General features: G+C 53.5%; 1 protein-coding gene across 1 annotated transcript; it reads right to left on the bottom strand.

Annotated features, from left to right (window-relative positions):
* Nucleotides 1–13,336: 13,336 nt before the first annotated feature.
* On the bottom strand, nucleotides 13,337–25,446 carry LOC111142766 (barttin CLCNK type accessory beta subunit). Its single transcript, XM_022496061.1, has 4 exons — nucleotides 24,999–25,446; nucleotides 18,672–18,766; nucleotides 16,506–16,760; nucleotides 13,337–15,454 (listed from the first exon to the last, which is right to left on the bottom strand). Exons 1-4 carry the CDS (start codon nucleotides 25,173–25,175, stop codon nucleotides 15,040–15,042), a joined length of 942 nt encoding a protein of 313 aa, XP_022351769.1. The 5' UTR covers nucleotides 25,176–25,446; the 3' UTR covers nucleotides 13,337–15,039.
* Nucleotides 25,447–25,713: the final 267 nt, after the last annotated feature.

Here is a 25,713-nt window from a genome sequence, read left to right as displayed (position 1 = left end):
ACCAGAAAATTGATTCGGCAGATCCAATTATGGCATCCGGTGATTATATCTAGCAACGCAGAGATTTAGGAACACAGAATGGCCTGATGAAGAAGGTTCTAGAAGGAATGCAAGAAAAGGAACTAAGATGGCCAGCGAGGATAATCAGCTTTTTAAAGGAACTGTCCTATAAGGGGAGCAGGAAAATGGCCTATGGCTGAAGGGAGTAGGAGGCCAAGAAAGGGTTTTTTTTTCCTCCATGGAAGCTACTAGAACATGCTCATGATACATATGAGGGACAAGCTGGCAATGCAGGCACAGGAGCTTTTCAGCGGGAGGTGAGAAGGGGTGTTTTCTTGTGCATAAGCAGAGGGTTTGTCCTTAAGGCAGGGCCCAGACACTATTCTCATAACAGATGAGCGGGTTGAGGTGTGGGGCATGGTTGCAGGTAGCCGGGTCAATATGGGGCAGAAGCTGGAGGTTCTTCTTGCGTCTGGATTTTCACTGAAGAAGGGAGTGAGGCATCCACTGAAAAGAAGGCTGGGGGAGGAGGTTTGAGGGGGAAGAAGGCATGGTGTAGTCATCGTGGGGCAAGCCATCATCTCCCAGGGGTTAGGGGCATGCACCCCGGGGCCAGTCCCTCAATCTCTCTGGGCTTCTGTTTCCTCAGCTGTAAAAAAAATATACATAAAATAAAATAAGTGGAGATTACTGAAGGGCTAGAAAATGTAGGTTTGTGGGACAACCTCAGAGACACCACCCCCCCAACCGGAGGTCTGGGGTTGGTAATGAAGTGAAGCCATAAAGCATGCCTGTGTCCTTCTTGCTGTGTTTGGCCACCTAGGAGCGGGAGCAGAGCTGGCGGGCAGCTGGGTGTATGCAGGGCCGGGTTTTTGCCCACTGAGTACAACACAGAGCAGGGCAAGGGTGTGGAGTGGGGGAGTAAGGGTGGATATAAGGTTAGCCTGGGAAGTTTCAGCCAGGAAGACAGGTGAGGAGGTGGGAGGGGGCCAGAGGGGACAAGTGGGCAGCATCAGCAGATGGTCGGTGTGGGAGGTGTCGAACAAAGTGGGAGTTGGGAGTGAGCTAGAAAAAGGGGAAGCGGTGACCAGGAAGTGGGGTGTCTGTGGGGCACCTGGTGGCTCAGTCAGTTAAGTCTCTGTCTTCAGCTCAGGTTATGATCCCAGGGTCCTGAGATCGAGTCCCTCTGCTGCTCCCGCTGCGTTCTTTCTCTCTCTCTCTCTCTCTCTCAAATAAAATAAATAAAATCCTTAAAAAACAAAAGTGGGGCATCCAACACTGAGGTTCTGGAGGAGACGCAACTGCGGGTAGAAACAAAGTTCTTGACCTTGCACAACAGACAGCGTGTGGCAAGGTCTTGCAGGGGAGGAGCTGGAAGTCCAGAACCCCCAGAGGGTTACCTGTGTGCCTGCTGGAATCGTCCCGGCAGGAGAGGGTGACCGTGAGCTAAGCCTTCAGTACACAGGGCTGTCGTCTGGTGATAGGAGCTTCAGGGCTGACATTTATGGAGAACAGAAGGGCCGCACGCTGGAAGAGGCTGTGAAGAGGAAGGAGGGTCCCACCCAACTTCAGGCTGTAGGAGAGGAAAGGGAGGGAGTAGTGGCCTTGGGGGCAAAGGGGACTCTAAGTAAAGCAAGAAGGGGAAGGAACGTTCGGACAGGCATTCGAGGGCAAGGAGGTTGCTGTTAAAGGACAGGATTTTGAGGGCAGGCACAGGGATGGGTTTCAGGACAGCAGGAAGGAAGGCATTAGGGAGGGAAGGAATGGGCTCAGGGAACAAGGCCCCTCAGGAGCAGTGGCTGTGCCCAGCTGGGCCAGCAGGGGGCGCCCAGTGCATGGCATGAAGAACCAAGGCCTATGGGCCAGGCCAGGCCAGAGGACTACTGCTGGTGGCTGGCTTCAGCTCCTGAGACAAGCCTTTGGCAAGCCCCCGTCTTTGGCAAGCCCACAGGGAGGCAGGTAAGAGCACAGCCCTTACTGATGAAAAGCAAGAGGAGACAGTCACACAAGGAAGAAGCAGGCGAGGTGCCATGGAAGCTCCGTAGATGGACACTGGATCCAGGCATGCTTCCTGGAGGAGCCAATTCTGGGTTTGTGGTCCAGCTGTAATGAGGTGTTAGGGAGCAGTGCATGGCCCAGCTGGGGACACTGGGACAGGAGGCTGGCTTTCAGCGTCTCTTGAGGACCCCTTCCTGTGGGGGAGGAAGCCGGTGGAGGGGCTGTCCTGGGAGGTTCTGAACAGAAGAGGTTCCTGACCAGAGTGCCAGCCTCAATGCTGCTTTCACCCATTCCCAAAGCCCCTGCTCAGGAGCCACACCAGACCCATCATACTCCAGGAGCCTCCACACATTCCTCTCTTCCCAGGGGTGTCCCTTAGCTGCCAGGTCATGGGGAACACGGAGGCCAGGGACACACACCTCACCCACCGCCTCTCTGCACACCAGCTCTCTCCCTGCGGGCTTAAAGGGAGGAGATGTCCAGTGGGTCGAGGGGCCCCCGGCTTTCCCCCAGCCTCCTCCAGGAACCATTCTCTGGCATTCTCTGTCTCCACCTCGTGCACACCAAGGCTTGATGTCCCTGTTTCCTGCCGGCCTCCGCGCACACTCAGATCTCTTCCATGGGAGAAATAAATAAACACAAACAGAACAGAACAAAGGCCCCGATCTCACCACACATGTCCCAGGCACTGAGCTAGATGTGGGGTCACACCAGCACACCAGAGAGACAAACTTCTGCCCTTATGTACCCCTCACTCTTGCAGAAGTTAATAAACAAAGAGGTCAAGTGTGCCGTTTTAGAGGTGGTGATAAGAGCTAAGGAGAAAAGTGGGAAGGGAAGGGGAACTGTATCTGCAGGGAAGGGATGGGAGAGCTGCACCTACAGATGGGGGAGGGTCCAAGAGGGCACAGCCCCTGCCACTGACCCCAGGGCTCCCACCACACCTCTGCCCCATCCTCACCCCTGCACACAGCTCTGTCCTCGTTCCCCAGTCTGGCTGTGTCTCCTCAAGAGGGTCCCAGACTGTGGGGTGGGGTCAAGGAACCAGGCTGTGGGAAGTGCAGATTCCTCTGACTGACCCCGAATCTCCAAGGCCTGGGCCAGGAATCTGCATTTCATAAGCCCCTGAGGCCTTCCAAAGTGTGGGAACTGCAGGTTTGCTCCCTGAAAATGTAGCAGGGCTTGCAGTCGTCCAGGCTGCTCAATGCCATCCCATAGCCACCAGGCTGCCCGTACCTCTGCACATGCTGTTCCCCTCTGGAGTGCCCTTCCCAGCCGCTAAGTAGAGATGAGTGAAGGGCTAGAGGGCATGGGTTTCTTCACTGGTAACTCTTAACATTTCTTTTGAGAACTGCCTCAGAGTTGCCTCCTCCATGTAGTACTTCCAGAACAGACAGGCCTGGGAGGCAGATGGAACAAGGAACAAGGATGGATCCCAGGCTGGGATCCAGAACATGGTTCTAATCCCAGCTCTACCACTAAACCCGTGGTATTACTGTGAGCAAGTCACTGCCCCTCTCCAAGCCTCAGTGTTCTCATTAGGAAAATGGTGACAGTAATTCCATTCTGTCCAAGGAGATGTGAGGCCAAATGAGATGACAGTTCTGCAAATGCTTTATGTCCTCAAAGCACAAGCAAAAAGGAGGGGTTCATCACAGAGGACTCACATGGAGGGAGGGGGGTGAATGGTTGGCGGGCAGCCCCAGCCCTCCGTACAAATACCCACTGTACTATCAGTTTACACCCAAAAGACCCCAAATGCCTGCACCCAGTCTGCATCAAGTGCCCTGAGGTCTAGGGTACAAGGAAAGAATCCCCAGCAGCCCCAGGGGCCCAGGCAGGTTGGGGTGGGGACTGGGAAGAATGTGCAATGGGCAACTCCCAACCACTGGCCCTCACCTCCAGGCCAAAATATTTCCATCACCTCCTGGTCAGGGCGTTAATGATGCGGGAAGGGCAGCCATCTGGGCCTGGGTGGTCAGAAGCCCTGAAGTTCACACAGCAGGAACCACCTTGACCCTCCCCACCCTCACCAGGCCATGCATTACGGGGGTGAGGAAGCAGGCTGGGGAAGATCCCACAGGGAATAAGGGATGGGATGGTCTTCAGGCAGAAAGATCAAAGGTGGGAAGAGGAGGGTGGGGTGGGCCGGCATCCTGGTGTGTTGATTGGGAAAATGGAGGCCCAGGTAGGTGGTCTGAGCATTATCCCCAAGAAGGTGAAGGAAGCGGAGAGGAGGAGGAGGCAGGAAGGGAGAGAGAGAGGAGAATGGGAGTTACTGGGGACATGAGACGTTCTAGACTGTTGTACCCCATTCTAAAGGAGAAAAGTGGACAGCGTCAAAGCTAACATCCAGAGTCACCCAGGAGCCCACACGGGCACAAGTCATCCTGACATTCCAGCCTCCCCCACCACCACCCCAGAAAGAAAACCCCTGCTGTCCTTAAGTGACCCCTCCCTCCCCCAAAGTGCATCTCTGCGCCCTGCTCTCCTCCCTCCGTCTTTGGCGGCACTACCTCCCCCCCGGGGCTGAAGATGGCACGAGGGGACATGTGTGCAAGGATGAGAATGACCCCATTTGTCAGGACAGCCCATGTCTCCACGTAGCACAGCGGTGACCCGGGGGACCGTTGCCAAGTAGAGAAACAACAGAAGTCCCTTGGTGTATGTTTCCTTTTCATTCTCTGCTGGCATGTTCTCCGTCTTTCTTCTGCTTCTCCCAAGGGTCACTTTCACAGAGATCATCCGGGTGTGTTTCAGGAAGGCAGCAGTGCCACTCGGTGTGCATTTGTGTTTATAGCCAACACAGGTGCTGCCTGTCAGCCCCAGCTGCAGGCCACACAGCTGCCCTTTCTTCCTGGGGCTATGGCCACAGACCCCAGCTCCGCCCTTCCTACCACTCACCCCGTACTCTGCCTGGCCCTGGCTAAGAACCTGCTGGGCAGACCCACCAGGGGAGAAGGCCTGAGGGCCAAATCACAGAGTGAGGACAGACGTGTCCTGTGGGAGGCAGGGGACATGCCTAGGTGGGGAACACCGGGACATGGGGTCTGGCCTCAAAGCCTGGAGGGAGAGGTGGGGCCTTCGGGGGTGCTGGAAGGACTGTCTGGGGGTGGGGGAGGGCAGGAGGGTGAGTTCCAGCCCCTCCCAGACACACTGGGGACCTTGCTCGCTTTTCTTCTCCTTATAGAGCCTCAGGTTTTCATGTTTCCCCTGGACCATGTTGTCTGCCGTGCCTCCCTCATAAGGTTGGAAGAAAACAGTGCTTCAGATGGGACCTTTGCAGGTCAAGTTCAGGGCCCTCACTCCGTGCTGGAATCTGTTTTCCAGCATGCCCACAGGCGGTCATTGGCTTCCCTCAAATTCTCTGATCAGAAGGGAGTGACCTACTTCCTGGAAGGCCAGTATTTTATTTTTTTTTTTTTTAAATAGAACTAGCATCATTGTTTGCTTTCTGAATGTAAAGATGTTACTTCCTGATCATTATTTACATGTTCAGTATAAATATTTTGTAAAGAAGAATCCCGTCACCCACAGATAATCTCTTTAATTTTTTTCTATTCATGGCTACACATAGATATACATGGGATTGTATTCTATATCTTTTGGGAGTGAGTTCAACTGCAAATACAGTGGCTTGAACAAATATCACATAAATTATCTCACCAGAAGACCAGTGGTGGCTGATTTTGTTTCACTAGTTCATATGTCCAAGATCTCTGATTCTCTTGGCATTTCCCTCATGGTGATAAGGCAGCTGCAGCAGCGCCAGCCACTGCATCTGTACTCAAGACCAGCAAAACTAGTCATTTCTGCGTTTTCATTAGGAAAGCAAAAATTTGTTCAGAATGGACCCCAACTAATTTCATTTCAGGTCTCATTAGCCAGACTAGCAGTAGAGAATAGGATTTTCATGACTAGTTTTGGATCAATCATAATTCATTGCCTGAGAATGGGCATGAGATTCTTCCAAACAAAATCAAGGAGGGAGGGGAATAGACATTGTTTGCTGCATTCTACTTTATAATTTCTTTCTCTTAATTTTATATCACAAACATCTTTCCACATCCATAAACATAGACTCAGGCGCATGGGAGGAAAGGGGAGCGTTTATAAAAGAAGAAAAGAAAGGAGAGTGGCGGTTGCTGGGGGCTTGGGGAGTTCGTGTTTGATGGGTGCAGAGTTTCAGCTGGAGATGATGATGGTGAAGGCAGAGATGGGTGGTCGGTGTGGTCACACAACAGTCCGAATGTGCTTTGCGGCACAAATTGGACACTCAAAAGGTAAGATAGCAAGTTCGACATTGTGTGTCTTTTACAGCAATAAAAAAAGACCATTACTGATTTGCCAGCTATTTATGGAGGGCCTGTTGTGTTGCAAGAACTGAGGCACTGAGGACACAATAAGGAACGTAATAGACATCGTCCTTTCCTTCAGGGAATTTAGGGTCTAATGAGGAAGGCAGCAAGTCGCCAAAAAGTGTGAAAGGACAAGACCGCGTGATCTCCCAGGCAGAGGTGTGCAGCGCTGGGAGGGCAGGTGAAAGGGGATTTGATTCCATCAGAAGGGTCACCGTGGCCGCACCCGACACCGTCCTTCCACGCCGCTGTGGCTAATTATTTAGGCAACGTCCTGTTGCTGGGTGTTGAGATTCTTTCCACATTATAAATGAGGCCACAGTGAACCTCCTTTCCACAAGCCCATCTTGGCCTACTTGGTTTGTTCCTTAGCATATGCTCCTGCACGTGGACTCGCAGAGTCGGGGGACAGCCCCATGAGCTGCCATGTGCCACACACCCCGCCCTCCGCAAATCTGTGTCCTTTCCATCCCTGGCAGCAGTGTAAGAAAGAGCCCTGTCCCTCCACATTCTGCCAACAGCACCTGTTGTCATTCTCTTTATGCAATGTGGCCAATGTTGTGGGCAAAATATGGTTTCTGGTTGTTGTAATTTGCATTCCTTGGATCATTCCTGAGACTGACCTTGTTTTTTCATTTTTTCTTTTATGGGGTCCCAGATCTTTCCTGTGGGTGAACTTCTTCCCTTTTCTTGTGTGATTCTTCACTCTCTCTGTTAAGAATGATAACCTCTATCAGATATGACTGCCCGCTCTTTGGGTGGCTCCAAGTGTTACAAGTCCTCCTTCTATGGACACTACAGTGTGTCCCTGTCAGTCCCACCGGCCAGGGCTTTCCCATGCACTCCAGGACATCAACCGCAGCCCACCTGGTCAGGTCCTGCCTACCCATCCCTGCCCTCTGCAGCCTTCCACACCTACCCTGAGTTCCACTCACACCTTCCCCTGGGTCAGTCCTACAGCATGGTGGGGTGACTCGGGGCTCCCAGCCCTCCTTCAAGCTGGTCTCCCTCCCCTTTCTTCCCTAGTGAATTCTTCAGGATATAGCTTGGTTCGAGTCACCTCTCTGAGAAGCTCTTGCTGACTCCCCAGGCAGGGCCAGACCCCGAATGTGCTTCCCTCTGCCCAGCAGTGACCACACTGACTTGTCACTGTTCATTCTGCAATAATCCTATGGGAGTGGGGCCCCCCAGACAGGCATGGGTCAGATGCATCTATCTCCAATGCCTAGAACATGGATGGTATCAGCAGGTGCTTGATGAGCATCTGTAGCCAGAATAAATGAAGGAAGGAAGAATGACATCTCCCCTCCCCTTCTCTTCCCCCAGGCTGGATGATCAGGCGTCCCAAGCCTGCTGTCACCCACCTACCCACCACCACAGGTCTGCACTTGTCGGGTTCAACATGGGGGATGGGCAGGTGGCCGGGAACATTCACCCTGTGAAAAATCACCTGGGGGACCTGTTATCTGACTCAGGCACTTTCTGGGTCTCTGGTGGCGCTCCCCTGCCCTCCCCCAAAGCGATCTCTGGACTGGGCACCGCCTGGCCAGAGTTCTGGTGTCTTGCACGGAAGACCCAGCCTCCACCCTGGCAGGATGTTCTGCACGATGTGGCTGGCGCTCAGCATTGAGAAATCTGGAACACTGCCTCCACCAAGCTTCAGTCATGACCTGACAGTCACCCAGTACTACCACCATAGGAGGAAAAAAAAAACCTTTCATGGGCCAGGTTGGAATCTGAATTCCTGCCATAGGCCACATGCCCGCCTTCTTGCCACCAGTATGTCCCCCTCCTTTCTCTTTTGCATCTCTTAACCAGAATATACTCTCAACATTTCTTTCCTCATGTCACTCCTCTGCTCAAGAACCATCCATGGATCCCACTTGCCCATCGGATCAAATATGAGCCCCACACTAGGAATTCAAGGAACCCCTTGACCAAGTTCTAGCCTCCCTCTCTGACTTCATCCAGCATCCCTTCAGCCTGCTACTCTCCACTACATTCTAGGAACCTCTTCCTCCTTCTCTCCTGTGGGGCTTTGCCTACACCATGCCCTCTGCCTGAGATACCTTTGTCCCTTCATTCTCTTGTTTAAATTGTGGCTTGCAACCCCTACCTTCTCTGGGTCCCCTTCCAATTATTCCAGTTCTTAGTAACCCATTTAAAAACAAAAGACTAAGTCCTTGTGTATTTTAGAATCATCTGGCTTGTTTATTCAAAAGTCAGACCAACCCAGATCTCTCTGGAGGTGGTTCAAGGACACTGGACTTTTAAAACTTCCCAGGAAAGTCTGATGCTGCAAGCCCCACCTGGTCCAGTGACCTACACTGGGGAAATGCTGATAATATAGGGGTGGGTGAGCAACCCCAAGTTCACAAGGGCTACTGATATCCACGGCTCATACATATTCCCCTCATCTCTGCGAGCAGTGCGAATAATGAAAACCTCCATTTACTGAGGGCTCACCAGGCACAAGACACACTGAGCACTTTGCAGGCACTTTCTCACCTACTCTTGGCCAAAGTCACAGAGCTTGCCAGAGGGAAACCCAGCCTCGAACTCAGACTGATGATGCCCAAGCCAGTGCTCCTCTTCCTGGACCAGAGAGCCTTCAGCGTGGGCCCCTGGCTCAATCTGGGTATATTTCATTCTGTTGCAACAACTCTCCTAACCTTTGCTTTTGCTAAGTTATGGGGATTGAACTATGGCAAGGAAGAGGCCCCTTTCCTCAAAGGACCTCCCAGTCCAGGTGGGGAGACTGACACACACATAGCTAGTCACATAAGGAGGGCTGGGACAAGAACAGGGCACCCCATATGGGAAGGACGCCAAGGAGAGGGTGGGGTGGGGATGGGTTCTGTCCTGGGAAGGGAGAGAGGACCAGCTCCAGCCTCGGGAGTAGTTGGAATTTGCGCCAGACCTTGAGGGATGATAGAGAAGGGGATGGAAGGCATCAGGCATAGGTAAGTGCCTAAACACAGGCAGCACGGTGGGAAAGATCAGGTTGGCTGCTGCCCTGGGAAGGGGCAAACAAATCAGCCATTAAGGGCAGTCAGGGCAGATCATGAAAGGTCTCAAACAGGAGGCTGAGGAATCTGTCCTTATGCTGTGGGCAATAGGGAGTCATGGAAGGTGTGGAAGCAGGGGCAAGTCTGCCCACAGCACTAGCACAGGGAAAGACACAAGCAGTTAAGTGCTCAATGGAACTTCACTGCGTGATGTATTGCTGTGTGTCTTTCTCCCGTCCTCAGCGGGGATGGAATGACCAGGACCTACTGGATAATTCATGCCAGGAATGGAAGTGTTCCATAGCTCTACCTCCTCTCCTCCATTCAGCCCTTCTCTGGGAGGATGGGCACATTCGTCTACTTCTCTGAGCCCATTTCCTCATCTGTAAAGTGGGGACAACACACCAACCTTGCAGGTTTTGAGGCTGACATGAGATCAGGTGAGCAGAGTCCACGTGATATGTGCAGACCAGATGGCATAGGGCGAAAAGAGCACAGGCTTAGGGGACTTATGCGAATCCTAGCTCTGCCCCAGGGGATGCCATTCTCTCAGGGCTGGAGGGAGAATCCAATTCAGAGAGCTAATATACACACAGCCCCTGACACTCAGCAGGTGCCCAGAGCGCTGTCTGCTGCCTGTCTTGGCCAGCACGGTCCTGTTCTTCCTCCTCACTCCGGGAACACCACCACTCTCGCCAGAACGCTGCTCCTTCCTCCTGTTCCTGCTCCTGCTCAGTCCCTCTACAGCAGGGGGTACCTTGCAATGGGAGCCTTAGTTCCCTGCCGCTCGTCAGCTTAGTTGCCCCCCAACAGCTGGCACACCATAGATGTCTGTGCCCTTTGCAAAGAGTTTTCCCATGCATCATCTTACTGGGGAATTCACTCACCTACTGCCAATTTGTAAGCAGGACAGAGCTGATCCGCTTTGCACAGAGGAGGAAGCGGAGACCCAGAGAGGAAAGGAAGGACATGTTGATGCTGTTCCAGCACCTGCTAGGAACGTAACATTCATCAGTTCTCCAAAACATCCTCCCATTGCACACATGTGGACACTGAGGCTCAGAGAAGGGCAGCGACTTGTCCAAAGTCACACAGTAAGGAACTGAGTGCAAGCCCAGGTCTTTCTGACTCCAGAGTCTGGGATTTGGAACAAACATGTACAGCGTAGGGTTGACAGATCTGTCCCCAGGGCTGCTGTGAGGACCAGCTGGGGTAACAGGCATGATGGCAACTGGAACAGTGCTTAAGGACTGGGAATAGAAGTGAAATCGTGTCTGCCTCTACCTAATCACATGGCAAACAGGAACAGAAGCCTGGGGAGGGGGTGCCCAAGGTCAGGGCAAGGCCAAGCTCACTGCCCCCAGGACCACTCTCCCAGTTAAGGGCAGGGACTATCCCTCCCGACCTTTCCCTCCCTAGACAGTGGAAAATTCCAAAGTCCACCTGACCTGACCAGAGGGTGGAAAGAGCAGGAATTTCTGCCATGGTACACAGATCTGGAGCCTGGGGCTGAGGGCTGACATCCCAAGGCTTGCCACAGCCTCAGGTCCATACAGCCCACGCCCCCCAACCCCTGGACCTGCAGGAAGACTTCACCCTCCTCCCAGCTCATCAGCCAACGAAAGGGGCCATCCCAGAGACCCATGTTCTTTTTCTTTTTTTTTTTTTTAATTTATTTGACAGACAGAGATCACAAGTAGGCAGAGGCAGGCAGAGCGAGAGGAGGAAGCAGGCTCCCTGCGGAGCAGAGAGCCCGATGCGATGCGGGGCTCTATCCCAGGGCCCTGGGATCATGACCTGAGCCGAAGGCAGAGGCTTAACCCACTGAGCCACCCAGGCGCCCCGAGACCCATGTTCTTGGTGGAGATGGAAAGTTCTCAAGGCTAAGGGAACAGAGCACAGTGGTGGGTTTTCAGGTGTAACCAGCTGGTGAAGCAGATCATGGAGTTTGGGGAGGTCAGAGTGGAATGGAATGAGAGCCCCTCTGCCCCCTTGCTCCTCAAACTTAAAAAAAAAGACAACTATCATATGATCTCCCTGATATGAGGGAGAGGAGATGCAACATGGGGGGTTAAGGGGGTAGGAGAAGAGTAAATGAAACAAGATGGGATTGGGAGGGAGACAAACCATAAGTGACTCTTAATCTCACAAAACAAACTGAGGGTTGATGGGAGGAGGGGGGGTGGGGGGGGGGGGGATTATGGACATTGGGGAGGGTATGTGCTATGGTGAGTGCTGTGAAGTGTGTAAACCTGGCAATTCACAGACCTGTACCCCTGGGGATAAAAATATATTATATGTTTATAAAAAATAAAATTAAAAAAAAAAAAGAGCTGCAGACACTTTGTTTCAAACGAACTCCATAGCATGTGCTCCTCCCCACCCCATGTCCCCCATAGTCACTAGCAAGCCCCAGGGGAGGGACCCCCCCCACCCAGGCAGTGAGCGCTAAGGAAGAATAGCGGCCTGTCAGCCAGGGGCCAGCCCAGCCCTCACAGCTCAGCCTCAGTGTCCTGTTGAACGTGAACAATTCCACAGAACACCAGCATCAGGCAAGGCCATGCTGGGACCATGTTGGCAAATCGCAACCACTCCGGAGCCACGGCAGAGCAGAGGCAAGCACAAACACCGTTTCTGAGCCACCGGCGATGCCCACGCTGCCTTCTCCTGGCTGGGCAGACACCAGCTGGCCAACGACAGCTTCAGCTTGGACCTAGCCTTCCCTCCTTCTAGATCACATTGGCTAACCACACAGTTAGCCCTGCTTCCCGACACTATCCAGCATGGAGCAGAGCCCTGCTTCCCTAGACCCTCCCTTAAATCCCCTCTTGGTAAGCCCTTTCTCACGCCCTCTGAGACCCAGTTCCTGTGGAGGTCCATCCTTCTCACTGCCATGAGTAATAAACCCGATATTAACTTCGGGTGAGCAGCCAGCGACCCTCTCCCACACGGCATCGGCAGAACCGATTCTGTCAAATACCCCCACAGCCTAACTCCGTGGAAGTCCAAGGCAGGGGGCCATCACCTCCCTTTGGCACATAAGGAAAGAGGGAGCCCCAGAGGCAACCAGACTCGCCCAAGTTCACAGCGTAGGGTGACTATATCATTTACCATCCAAGCGGGATGACTTTGATAGTGAAAGTGTGCACGAACAGTCAGTGAGCAGGGACAGTGGGTATAAACCAGGACTGTCCAGGGCAGACCAGGCATACAGCATCCGGCAGTGGGATGTGGGGGGAGCCAGTACTGGCAAAGCCTGAATCTCACCATCTCTCCCTGCTGTCCCGAGCACAACCCTCCCCTGCCCCGAGCTCCCTAGGACTGGGTTAGTCTCTCTGCTGGCAGGCTGGCAGCCCGGGGCTCTGGCTTCTCTGGGGAGGTATGCGGAAGATGTGCAGTTGTGATTCAGGCATGTGGGGCCACTCCAGGCCTTCTGGACCACACAGCTGTCCCGCGGGGTCATGGCCCCCTGCTTGACATTTGCTTTCCAGAGGGTGCCCACAGTGCCTGCCAAGCACGATGCCTTATTTTGCCTGCCCAGAGGGGGAACAGGTGGTTTCACATGAAGGAATTTGCAGGTGAAAGTGACCCCTTTAAACACTGAAAACTTTATTTTAGCTGTTTGCCCAGACAGCCCTTCTGATGCAGGTCACCTGCTGCCTGACCTCAGGAAGCAGGACACAGGAACACGCGGCACCTTGCCATGTCCACTGTCTCGGGGCCATTGGTGGGACTGTGTTACAGCAGAGGGCATGCGCCTGGGGGCAGCCCTCACTATGGGAGGTAGTAATGACCCAGAATGAAAGAGGAGTATTTCCAGGGGCGTACACGTCTTCTTTTTATTTTTTAATTTTTTTTTTAAGATTTCACTTATTTATTTTATTGGGATGGGGGGGCAAAGTCTTGACTCTGCGCTTGGCACAGACTCAGCACTGTGCTGAGTTCGGAGTCAGATGTGGGGCTTGATCTCATGACCCTGAGACCAGGGCCTGAGCTGAAACCAAATGGAGGCTTAAGCAATGGGGACCACCTAGGCAACACAGGGGCATGCACTTCTGACTCAGCCCATGGGGCAGTCCTTTCCCTCGGCCGAGAGCCCCACTCTTAACCCAGAAGCCTAGCCTAGATGAAGGTCCCCTCCTCCCAGTGGGCCACGGTGCAAGTTCTGAGTGCACAGACCTCATGGGAAGTTGTGCCACTGCCTCCTTCTCCGAAGCTGCTGCCGTCCACGCTGGGGACACAGCACAGATCAGCCTCATCAAAGCGAGACACGGAAGAGTTGCAGTACAGTCATGTATCTTCAGGGCCTGCTCAGGCAGCCTGAGCCACCTGTCCCTGCATTCCATAGGTGGTGTGGTTGTCACTCGGCTGCTCTGGACTCCACTGTCCATTTCGAACTTCTCTGCGCCCTCCTTGGCTTGCACTCAGCACTCCGTTCCTAGCTTACAAGGTACCAAGTTCAGTAAATGGTAAGCTCTTGGAGGGCAAGAACCTTATCAGTTTATGTCTTTCTCCTCCTAAAAGTCCTGGCTTTGTGTTCAGCACACAGTAGGTGCTCAGCAAATGCCCCCGAATCCAACCGAATCAAGCCAGGAGGCTTCACCTCACCCCCCATCCTCAGCCAATGCAGACATATTCTGCAGGGAAGGGGGTTTCTCTGCGGCCTTTCTGCCTGCCTTTGTGACTCCGATGCAGGCCATTTGGAGGTTTGAATGCCTGAGGGTGAGGGGCCTGGGGGTCTAAGAGTTGGGGGACGGAGGCGTTATCTGCAAAAGGCTCTGTCAGTTTTGTAAGCCTTCGATGACTGCTGATCTGAGCACAGGAGATACCCAGGTGAGTAGTGCCGAAGTCTAGCCTTGAGCTGGCAGTCACCCTCCAGCAATGTACAAGGCCCACAGGTGGCACAGAGGAGCCAGAAGAAGTACCTCCTTCTGGGAGGTGATAGCATTAGGAAAAGCTTTCAGAGGACGGGCATCTGTGCCGGGGTTTGAAGGATGAGCATGAATTTGCCAGACACGGAAGCAAAGGGCATGCTGGTGGAGGGGACAAGCCTGGGACGGGCTTGGGGAGTGAAGGAGGACTTGGCATTGGAGGAGCAGAGGTTGTGCCATGGGGCTGACCAGAGAGAAAGTCAGAAGGTCCACGGAGGTGAGGCATGGCAGGTTTTGGATCTGGGGCGATGGGAAACACAGGACGAATTTGGGCAGGATAGACGTGGTTAGCTCTGATGAAGACAGATCACACCATCCACCTGGGTACGGGACAGTGGAGGGGACATCAGGGGGTGGCTACAGGACTTCACAGGAACAGGCACCCTGAGCCTTCACTGAGGATCAGGGCCTCAGGGATAGCACCAAGGAAGGTCCTGTTCAGAGGCCCACTATAGGGGGAGGCAGAAAAGGCTCTTGAGGGCCCCAGCGGCTGCAAATCTTCTCAGGGAACCGTATTTTACCTTCAACACTTCACCAAAGAAAGTGAACAGTGAAAGCAATGTGTCCCGGACAGCAAGCATCCCCTCCCTGAGCTCCGCTTTGCACCCTCCAAGTGCTCTCCAGCCCTCTGTCTCGCATGAACCTCCACATAACCCCATTTTGCAGACAGGGACACTGAGGCCCTGTGAGGTCACATGGGGGTTAGCAGCAGTGCGGGGCTAGAACCCAGGGAGCAGATCCATCTCAGGCCTGGGCATCAGGCTCAAAGCCCACTTCCTGGTCTGGGAGGGGGTCCCCAGGGCTGTCTGGCAACCCATAGTACAAGTCTTCTTCTTCCTGCTCTGGCTCCTCTGCGCCTGTGTCTGAAGTCTTCTCTTCCTCCTCCTTTGTCCTCTGGGATGGCTGCTGACAGCTGGACAGGGCAGCAGCCCACTGCTGGCTCTCTGAGGGCGCATCCTCTGTCATGGGGGCGTCAATCAGGGCAAAGTCGTGGAAGCAGTCCAGCTGGCACTTGCAGGCCCAGGGCTCCTGAGCTGGGCGATGAGGCTCCTCCCCCTCTGGGGGAGAGGGGTTGGGGCTGCCGCCCTCACTGGAGTCCACATCCAGCTCATCTTGGAAGGAAGCCAAGGGTGCAGGGCCCCGGGGACAGGCCTGGAGGCTGCAGGAGCAAAGGCCCAGAGAGCCAGGGTAGCCCCGAGTCAGAATGTCTGGGTCCCAGTTCTAGCCACTAGCTGCAAGGCCCAGGGTAGGTGAGTTTGCCTGTCTGGTCTCAGTGTCCTCCCCTATAAAGTGGGACAGCATAATCGTACTCTCTTATGGTTGTCTCTGAGGATTACAGCACATGGCGTGTGCAAAGTCCATTGCGCACATAGTAGGTGCTCAAGAAATGGGGGGCACCTGGGTGGCTCAGTGGGTTAAAGCCTTTGCCTTCGGCTCAGGTCATGATCCCAGGGTCCTGGGATCAAGCCCCACGTTGGGCTCTCTGCTCCGAAGGGAGCCTGCTTCCTCCCCTCTCTCTCTCTGCCTGCCTCTCTGCCTACTTGTGATTAAAAAAAAAAAAGAAAGAAAGAAAGAAATGGGATTATGTTATGATCCCCATGTTATGATCTAAACCAGGTTCTTTCCCAGCCTCTCTGGCCACTCAGGGGTCTCCTGTGGGCCCTCAGCCTCCACCACACGCACAGTGTCCCCTTCTGTTCCCTCATCACCTCCCCATTGGACTGGGAGCTCCTGCAGGGTGGGAGCCTTTGCGGTCTGGTGGGAGTAGGTACCTGGCAATGTTGGTGGGATGAGTGCATAAATGGATGGATGGGAACCCGGATCATCACCAGCTCGGGACGGGCCGGGCACGAGTGCCCAGCCCGAGGTCACAGAGTGCATCAGCAGCAGAGTTCAGATTTGAACTTGCTGTCCCAGCTCTCACAACAGCCCTCTGAGGTGGGAGTGATTGCTCCCACATGGGGAAACTGAGGCTCAAGAGGGTAAGAAACCTGCCAAAGCTACACAGTGAGGAGCTGGGATTTGAACCCAGGCCTGGGTGACTAAACCAGACTCGTGCGTCTGCTCTACCTGCTGCCTCTCAGGGTGTCCCCACACCCCCCCACCCTCTCTACTCCCAATTGTCCCCAACCGGCCCTGAGTGGACCACAGCCCTGCCTGCTTCACGCAGGAACTGAGCAGCACCCCACCCCTGCACTCTGCCCACTCACCCAGGCCTGCTCGGAGTCGGGCTGCTTCCTCCCTCGTCCTCATCCGAGCCTCTGTGGATGACCACCGCAGCCTCCATCCAGCCCTGAGCATCACGGGAGCCAGCTTGTCCTCCATCGCTGGCTCCTGGCTGGGGGGCCAGCAGCGGGTGAGGGTCCTCATGGTAGCCCATGACCTTCATCTGGATGTGACTGAAGTCGGGCAGGCTCTGGTCATAGGCGGCTTCCTCCCACAGCCTGACGTATGGGGGCTGGGGGCTGGGCAGGGCACAGCAGAGAGCAGAGAAAGAACAGGCAGGTGAGTCCACTTAGCGAACACCACAGGAGGAGACATTGGTATTGTCCCCCCACCCTTGCTGCTCTGGACATCTGGTCTCCCCTAATCTCAGGACTTTAGGGGAGGTAACTGTACCCAGTCCACAGAGAGGAAAACTGAGGCCCAACAAGTCTTGGCAGAGCTCAGACTCTCAGACCAGTCAGTGCTCCTCTCACTGCACGTCCCCAAGGTTAACCCCAAGAGTCCACTTGTGAACCGCAGACCAGTTTGCATTGACGGAGCATGTGCTGCGCTGCAGACAGTGAGCTAAGAGCCCACGACTCCCACCGCATTTATCCTGCACCATGAAGCAGAGCAATCGTTCCCGCGGTTCGGTTGAGGACGCAGCAGCAGCAATAGCCCGGTTAGTGCGTGCTCCTTGCCTCAGGCTGTGTCAGGGGGCTCCTCGAATCCCCACCTTACCTGGGAGCAGGGAAGCATGGAGACTTGGGCTGGGTCGCCCCAAGCGCCTCAAACACCAGGTTACAGTGCTGCGGCTCCAGACGTCCCATCCCGTCCCCTTCCCTATGTGCTCTACAGCCCCTTCGGGAAGTGAGGCACAGAGACTAGATCCCTTGCCCACGATCACACAGGAGGAGCCCAGGGCTCAGCTCCGTACAGTGGCTCATCCTGTGTGACCATTCTATGCCCACCCAGGGTCTAGCCACCTCACTCCCCTGGGGACATGTGGTCACTCTGTACGCCAGGAACAGAAAATAGCATCACTGCCTTTTTCTGCAAGCAAAGCAGAGAGTTCCAGAGCCCTGGCCACAGACCCTGGACCTGCAGCCCGGCCTTCTGAGTGCAGAGTCACAGCCTCCAGGGGGTGTGGAGGGTGGGAGGGTGGGAGCGCTCGCTGCTGTGTCCCGGGGAGCCAGGCCTGGCACCTCCACGGAGGCAAGTCTGGTCCGTCCATGGCTCCCTGGGAGGTTTGAGGCCTGTGATTATACTTCTTTTTTTGTTTGCTTGCTTGTTTGTTTTGTTTTAGAGAGAGAAAAAGAGAGGGTGGGGGGGAGAGGGAGAGAATCCCAAGCAGGCTCCATGCCCAGCACAGAGCTAGAGGCGGGGCTCCATCTCATGAACCTGGGATCGTGACCTGAGCTGAAATCAAGAGTCAGATGCTTAACTGACTGAGCTACCCATGCGCCCTACGATTGTGTTTCTTGAGCCTCAGTTTTCTGCTCGTGTAAAGGGCCCGACAGCCCCACTTCCCAGGGTTCCTATGAGGACTGGAGGAAGTAATGAGTGCCAACTGTTTGCTTTGATCTCAGGTTGATAGAAAACATGTCTTGCTAACGAAGGCACACTGAGAGAGGGCCCACCACGCACCAGGTTCTGTTCTTAGTGCTTCCTTACATTAACTCTCTCACCCCTCCCTGAAGCCCTGGGAGAAAGGTGTGATTAGTACCCCTATTTTGCAGATGGGGCAAAGAGAGGCACGTTGCATTCCCCAAATCCCACAGCTGGTAAATGGAGAGCCACAGGGCTGTGTCTGGCTGTCCACATGCCCCTTGCTTGCCATAGGAGATGTCACAACTGTTTGGGATTTAGGGCTACACCTGTTTTTTATTTGGGTCAGCCACGAATTCTCCCTCAGACAGGACAAAGTCCCTGAGCCTCAGTTCCCTAATTTTTAAAGTGGGGGATAATAATGCCTCCCTTGTAGAACTGAGGGCTCAAAACAAGCTGTGATTTCAAACAGCATGCTCTCAGTAAGCGAGGGGCCAAAGCAGGAAGCTGGACCCAGCAGACAGACAACCCCCCACCCCACTCCATCACCCTCCACTGAAAGAGGAGACTGGCCTGAGGGGCTCCCCCTGCTCCACCCCTGTCCTGGAGAGCCTGACACCTACCTCTTCATCTCAGCAGCGAGCCCATTCTCCAGCAGGCCCAGCGCCTTTGGGGACAGGATGCCTTGGAAGTCAGAGTCAGCGGGTATGAAGGTGATCTGCAGGACAAAGGAAAGAAGGCTTCTCTGTGGCTCCCACAGCCATCCTGACCGGGGCGGGCCTCCGTGTGACAGCAGAGGGGCCTGCTCAGGGCCCAACTCCAGGGGGTGGAGGCATCTGGGGCTCTTCACCCAACAGACATTTACCGGGCACCAGCTGTGTGCCAGGCAGTCTTCCAGGCACTAGGGGGCAGCACTGAGCAAGTGAGCCAAACATCCCTGCCCCAGAGGACGGGTATCTTGTCACTTCCCAGGGTACTTGTCCGTTGCCCAGAAGGTGCCCGGCACAGCCTAGGGGCTTCATCCATATCTGGTGAGCTAGTGTCATGTATTTCTTGGCACAGAGGTTGTGGTGGGGGACAGGGAGGTGAATGGCTGTAATTGCACCCATTGGTCCCCGTACTGGAACATTCAGGGATCAGGAGGTCTCTGCAAGTGCAGCACGTGGGGCAGGGACCGGGTGGCAGAGGAGAGGCAGGTCATAAAGGAGTCAGTGGGATGAGACAGAGAAGCCCTGCTTTTGGGGTCTGGGAGACTGTGGAAGATTCCTTCCTTGGGCAGGTCTTCTCTCTGCTCAGAGCCTCTATGTGCCTCTCTATAAAAGGGGCTAACCTCAAAGAGATATTGGCGGGCACTGTTCACAACAGCCACAAGGTGGAAAGAACCCAAGTGTCCAACAGCAGATGAATGGATCAAGAAAATATGGCACATACACACAATGGGTTATTATTCAGCCTTAGAAAGTCGGGCAGCTCGGATACATGCTACGGCATGAACGAGCCTTGAAGAAATAAGCTAGTAACAAAGAGACAGATGCTGTAGAAGTCCAGTTCCATGAGATTCCCACAATAGTCAAATTCATAGGCAGAGTAGAATGGTGGTTGCCACAGACTGGAGGGAGAGGGGTGGGGAGTTTCCGTTTAAGGGGTAGTAAGTTTCAGTTTGGCAAGATGAAAAGACTTCTGGAGATGTGCACAACAGTGTGCGTTTAATTAACACTACTGAACTGTAGGGGCACCCTGCTCGCTCAGCTGGGGGAGCGCGTGACTCTTGATCTGAGAGTTGTGGGTATGAGCCTCATATTGGTATAGAGATGACTAAAATATTAAAAATGTATGTATTTTAAAAAACTGTACACTTAAAAATGGTTAGGACGGTAAATTTTATGTTATGCATATTTTACCACAATTTCTTTAAGTGGGGCTGGAGATACCTGTCTCCTAGGGTTGCCGTGAAGATCCCATGAGATAATGTAGAAGGAAGCCCCTGGCACAATGCTGGGCACATAGTAGCTGCTCAGTAAACCATAGTTCATGCTACTGAAGATGAAATTATTTGACCTCTTTGAGTCTTGCTCTCCTCAACTGAAAATTTGTTCAACAAATATTTGACAAGACCCCACTGTGTTATAACAGGGTCATAAACAGCAACTCTTTTTGTCTCTTCCTACAGAGCGTGATGAGTAAAAGACACTTGTCTGCCCCAGAAAACTCCTCATGCTGGGAGGAAGGGAATGATGGATGGAGAGGTTCCTAGAACTCCTATGCAGAGTGAGCCTCCTTGAAACGTCTAGAAATAAGGAATGGATCTCAGTAGCTTCCACACTCTCCAAGTACCCTGCACTTGCCAGCTGGCTCTGTATTTCTTAGAAGCTTCCCCTTTCTCTGCCTCATTACCTCATGGCCCAATCAACACTTCCTCCCATTTCTCCTCTTCACCACCATCACCATAATCATTATCACTATACCCACTACGCCCACCTCTACCATCACCATTATTACCATTACTACAACCATCACCATCATCACCACCACCACCATCATCTCCATCAACATCATCATCATATCATCTTCTCCATCACCACCATCACTATCATCACCATCACCACTACCAACACATCACCATTATCACCATTACTACAACCATCATCATCATCACCACCACCATCATCTCCATCAACATTATCACCATTACTACAACCATCATCTATCATCACCACTACTATCATCATTACCATCACCACCACGACTACCATCACCATCATCACCACTACTACAACCATCACCATCATCGCTACCACCACCATCATCATCTCCATCAACATTATCATTGTGTCATTACCATCACTATCACCATCATCACCACCACTACCACTATCATGATCTCCATCACCATCATCATATTATCATCACTATCATCATCATCATCACCATCATCATCTCCATCACCACCATCACCATCATCACCACCAACAACACATCAACATTATCACCATTACTACAATCATCACCACCACTACCACCATCATCACCTCCATCATCATCATATCATCACCATCACTACTACCATCATCAACTCTATCAACAACATCATCATATCGTCACCATCACAATTACCACCTTACTACAACCATCACCATCATCACTACCCCCACCAGCATCTCCATCATCCCCACGATGATGATCACTATTACCATCATCACCATCACCACCACCACCACCATATCATTGTCACCATCGTCATCATCATCACCATTACTGCTATCATCATCCCCAGCAGCATCATCATATTATCATCACATCACCATCATTGCCATCATCTCCATCACCACCATCACCATCATCACCACCAACACGTCACCATTATCACCATTACTACAGCCATCACCATCATCATCATATCATCGTCACCATAACCACTACTACCACCATCACCATCATCATCATATCATCACCACCATCACCACTACTACCACCATCATCACCTCCATCAATATTATCCTCATATCATCACCACCCCACCACCATCTCCATCATCACCAGAATGATGTTCACTATTAGCATCATCATCATCACAATACATCATCACCATTATCACCACAATGAAGAGCCTGATAGAAAAGGAAAGTCTAGAATGTGTTAGAACACAAGTCCTTTAAAGAGATGGGGACAGACAGAGTTGAAACTGGTGAGGGGATACCAGACTATGAAGATCCCAGAACATCAGACTAAGCAGTTCACTGTTTACCCAGAGGCAATGGGAGCCCTGGAGAAGTTCTCAGCAGGAGAATATACAGACAGATTTGTGTTTCAGCAGAGCACCAAGCAGTCACCAAAGGAAGGGAGCAGAGGGAGAGAGGGATACCCATGGAGAAGACAGATCCATTCACCACCAGTCAGGGGCCTGGTCCTAGAATCTAGTGAAGTATGCAGGAGAAGGGACTGGGGAGCTGTGGAAGACACAGAAGCCAGACAGGGACAGGCCCTGCTTTCTCTGCCAACCCTTCCCTTCTCCCAGCAGCCCAGCCCCCCTCAGCCAATGGACACAGCATCCCTGACTGTCTCATCTTCCAACTTTGCCCCATTTCCTCCTCCTGTCATGCCTGAAGTCCGGCTGACCGCCACATCTGACCAAGTCTACTTCAAAAAGTCAATGAGATAAGCTCAGTAGAAGCTCAGTCCTATATCCAACCACAGCAGGGACTGGACATTTGCTGAATGAACAATGTCTTCTCCCTTCCTGCAGTCCTGGGTTCAGGACATGAACCTGCAGTGCAGTGCAGGGGCCCATCACTTCTCACCAGCCCAGTGTAGGAGCTTCCTCCACTGGCCTAGTTGCCCCTTCCTCCTCTCAAGATGTCAGCCTGATAACTTCCCTCAACTGCAAAGATAGTCGTGTCCCTCTCTTGTCTCATCAACTAAAGGGTAAGGTCCAAATTGTTTAGCATGGCATCCCAGGCCCTGTGGAGCTGAGTCCATTCTGTCTCCACCGTCCTTCTGACTGCCACGGGGCAACAGCCATGTTGACCCACTCTCCTTGCTTTTACCTCATTCTTTTGATTGTGCTGTTCCTTCTTCCTGGGAATTTTCCCCCCATCTTCTCTGCCTGGCCAACTTCAACTTAGCTTACAAAGGCTAGCTCATCTTCTCCGTGAAGCCTACTCCCTCCCCGACAGGCAGAAAATTATCTCCCTGACAAGATTCCCAGTCCTTCAAAGACAAGGACAGCTCAAATCCTGTTACTGTTATATCTTAATTGGCTGATTCCCTACCCTTATATTTATATTTTGTTCAATCCAGAAAATTCCCATTTGTGGGGCACTGAGAAGGAGGGGAGGATGGGCACCAGCATTTGCTGAGGGCTCTGATGGGCCAGGCACAGAGACGATGTGCGAGACAGGGCCCCTCCCTCGAGCACACCTCCCGGGTCCACAGCACACTTTCCTTCCTTGCCTGAGTCTCTGAAACACACACTCACATAGACCCACACCAGTGCCCACACCCCTGCACACACATTCAGAGACCTGACCAATGCCACAAACACCATTCCTGAGGACAATGTGTGATGCTGGCTCACCGACACAAGACCCCACTGGTTCCCCACATGGGCCCATGCAAGGCTCCACCAAGGTCACAGAAGAGGGGCAGAGGGAGGAGGGAGTTGAAGCTGGGCCTGCTAGACACGAAAGTGCACACTGTTTCTACCCTGCCTTGCTGCCTCCCCAGCACCTGAACACGTGAATCTATCAACAGTTACTCATTAATACCCAGTAGGGTTCCCTCTCCCCTTTCTCCCTCACCCGTCACTGCCACTGGGTCCCTCTCCCTTCCACCCCCCCACCTCCCTGCAGAGCCACCTCTGGTAAAGGGGGAGAGGACAGGAAGGACATGGCCCTCCATACCCCTGCTGTCCCCTTCCCAGGCCCCAGGATCCAGCCTCCTCCTCACTGGGAGGATGACAACAGAGGTGGGGACACAGGTGGCTTGGGTCCTAGGGACCTCTTCTCACAGTGACCTGTGCTCAGGGGCATTGCACAGACAGAGGCTAGTTGACTGTAAACTGCTCAGTAAATGGCTACAAACCAGTCCAGACCGCCCCAGCACCGAACACACTGAAGCCCGGGGCTGGCCCATGGAGGGGGCAGGGCTGGGGAGAGCCGGGCCCAGGCCCCTAGGAGCTTCCTCCCTCCTCCCCAGAACCCCTGAGCACAGCCACCCAGGTGGGAGGTGGAAGAGGGCTGCATGTCGTGGGGGCTACCTAGGACCTGGAGGCCTACATCCTTACGTGTCAGGACCCATGGAGCCCCTCGAGGCACCCCCTTTCCCCCACCTCTTCCTGACACACACTTTGTGCAAATGAGGAAACAGGCTCAGAAAGGGAAGGCGCTTGACCAAAGTCTGCCCAGCAGTTAGAGACAGAGCCCAAGTTCTCTCCTTCTCTCCCTGGGTCTGTCTGACCAGTTGTGTGATCTTGGAAAAGTCGCTCATCCTCTCTGGGCCCTGAAGGATTACAGCTCCTGACATGGTCCACACATTGTTGGGAGGACCAGCAACAGTGAGATTGGAAGCTCTTCTCCTATATACAACACCCTACTCGTCACAAAACAGTCCTCCGTCCTGTCTCTTCTCTGGTCTTCATAATAACTCCGGGAGGCTGGAAGAAGTAGGAGCTTGGGGCCCCTTTTACAGATGAAAGAAACCAAGGTTCAGAAAGGCAAAGTCCCACAGAGTTTGAGACAGAGCTGGAACTAGAACTCAGGACTCCCAAACCAGTGCTCTTCTCATCACTAAGTCACTGATAAGGCTAGGAGTACATTAAATGGAAGAACAGAGCGCTGCCCCACCCACGTTGGCAAGGTTACTGCAGACCCACCCCGGAACTCTCCGCAGCTCCTGGACACAGGGAAAGCCCTCCAAGGGGGAGGCTTGTACTTTAAGTCCTACGTGGCTGAGCTGCAACCCTGACTCTGACACTTGGGAGCTGTGGAAGCTCACCTTTCTGAGCCTGGTACTTCTTCACTCCACTCTGAAATGAACTACAGACAGTACCAGAAAGTTCCAGATGCGGATGAACTATGTACTCCGTGAAAGCAGGAATGCCTGGCAGGCGGGAAACTACTCCTTAGCTGTGGCCACAAGCACAGAATCGTGGGTTGAGTTTCCTGCGTCTCCTTCATGGTTCAGGGTTCCAGACCCAAGGGGCTTCTGATTAGTCTTTACATGAGGGAGGCATGCAGGGAGGGACGGAGGGATGGAGGGAGGGATGGAGGAACAGAAGGAGGGATCGAGGGAGGGAGGGATGCTCATGAGGGCAGAGGGAAGAAAAGAGAGAGGGGAAGAGGGGAGGATAGAAAAACCAGTGAAAGATGAGGGACCATACCCAGAACAAAATCACAGTCCCCAACCCTCCTGGGCCTGGGCCAGCAGCCCTCCCAACTTGGCCACTTGCCTACCTTGGGGTAGCACTGGCACATACTCCAGATGACGCCCCCGATCACCATGATGCAACCCATGGCATAGAAGGTGCCATAGACCTGGGGCCGGTCGTGGCTCATGAGGAACGTGCCAAGGGCCAGCAGGAAGAGCCCCAGCACAATGAAGCCGATGCGGAAGGTCTTCTCGTCGGCCATGGCTGCCTGGCCCAGCCCCGGTGTAAAGGGGGCCGGCGAACTCCTGCAGACACCCGCACACACTCACACAGAGAAGGACGACACTCCAGGACCGCGGCAAGCTGGGGCTCCAAGTTCAAGGGAGGGAGGGTCCCTCCAGGGCCAGCTGCAGTCAGGCGCACCGTTCACCAGGCTGGAGGAACTACGCTTCGATGGCCCTGTGCCACCCCCCTCCACCTTCACTCCCTCTCACCTTCCCTCTGGGCCCAGCCAACGCTTGCGTGTGCGTGTGTGTGTGTGTGTGTGTGTGTGTGTGTGTGTGAGAGAGAGAGAGAGAGAGAATCTGAATGAAGGAAAACATGAGGGAGGGACGGGGGAGGTTTCAGGGGCTGAGCCCTAGCCAAGACTTCAACATCACCTCATTTGCCTACGTAGGGCTGAGCTGGGCTGGACAGGTGGCCCCGTGCCATCCGGCCAGGGAAGCAGGGTACAATCGCACAGCCAAAAGACACAGACGTGCTGCTGGAAGATTTCAGGGTCCCCCAGGCCAGCATTTTAG

The sequence above is a fragment of the Enhydra lutris genome, unplaced genomic scaffold, assembly GCF_002288905.1.
Source record: "Enhydra lutris kenyoni isolate GAN:26980312 unplaced genomic scaffold, ASM228890v2 scaffoldscaffold9, whole genome shotgun sequence".
NCBI lineage: Eukaryota > Metazoa > Chordata > Mammalia > Carnivora > Mustelidae > Enhydra > Enhydra lutris.
This window is presented reverse-complemented; position numbering and strand designations above follow the sequence as displayed.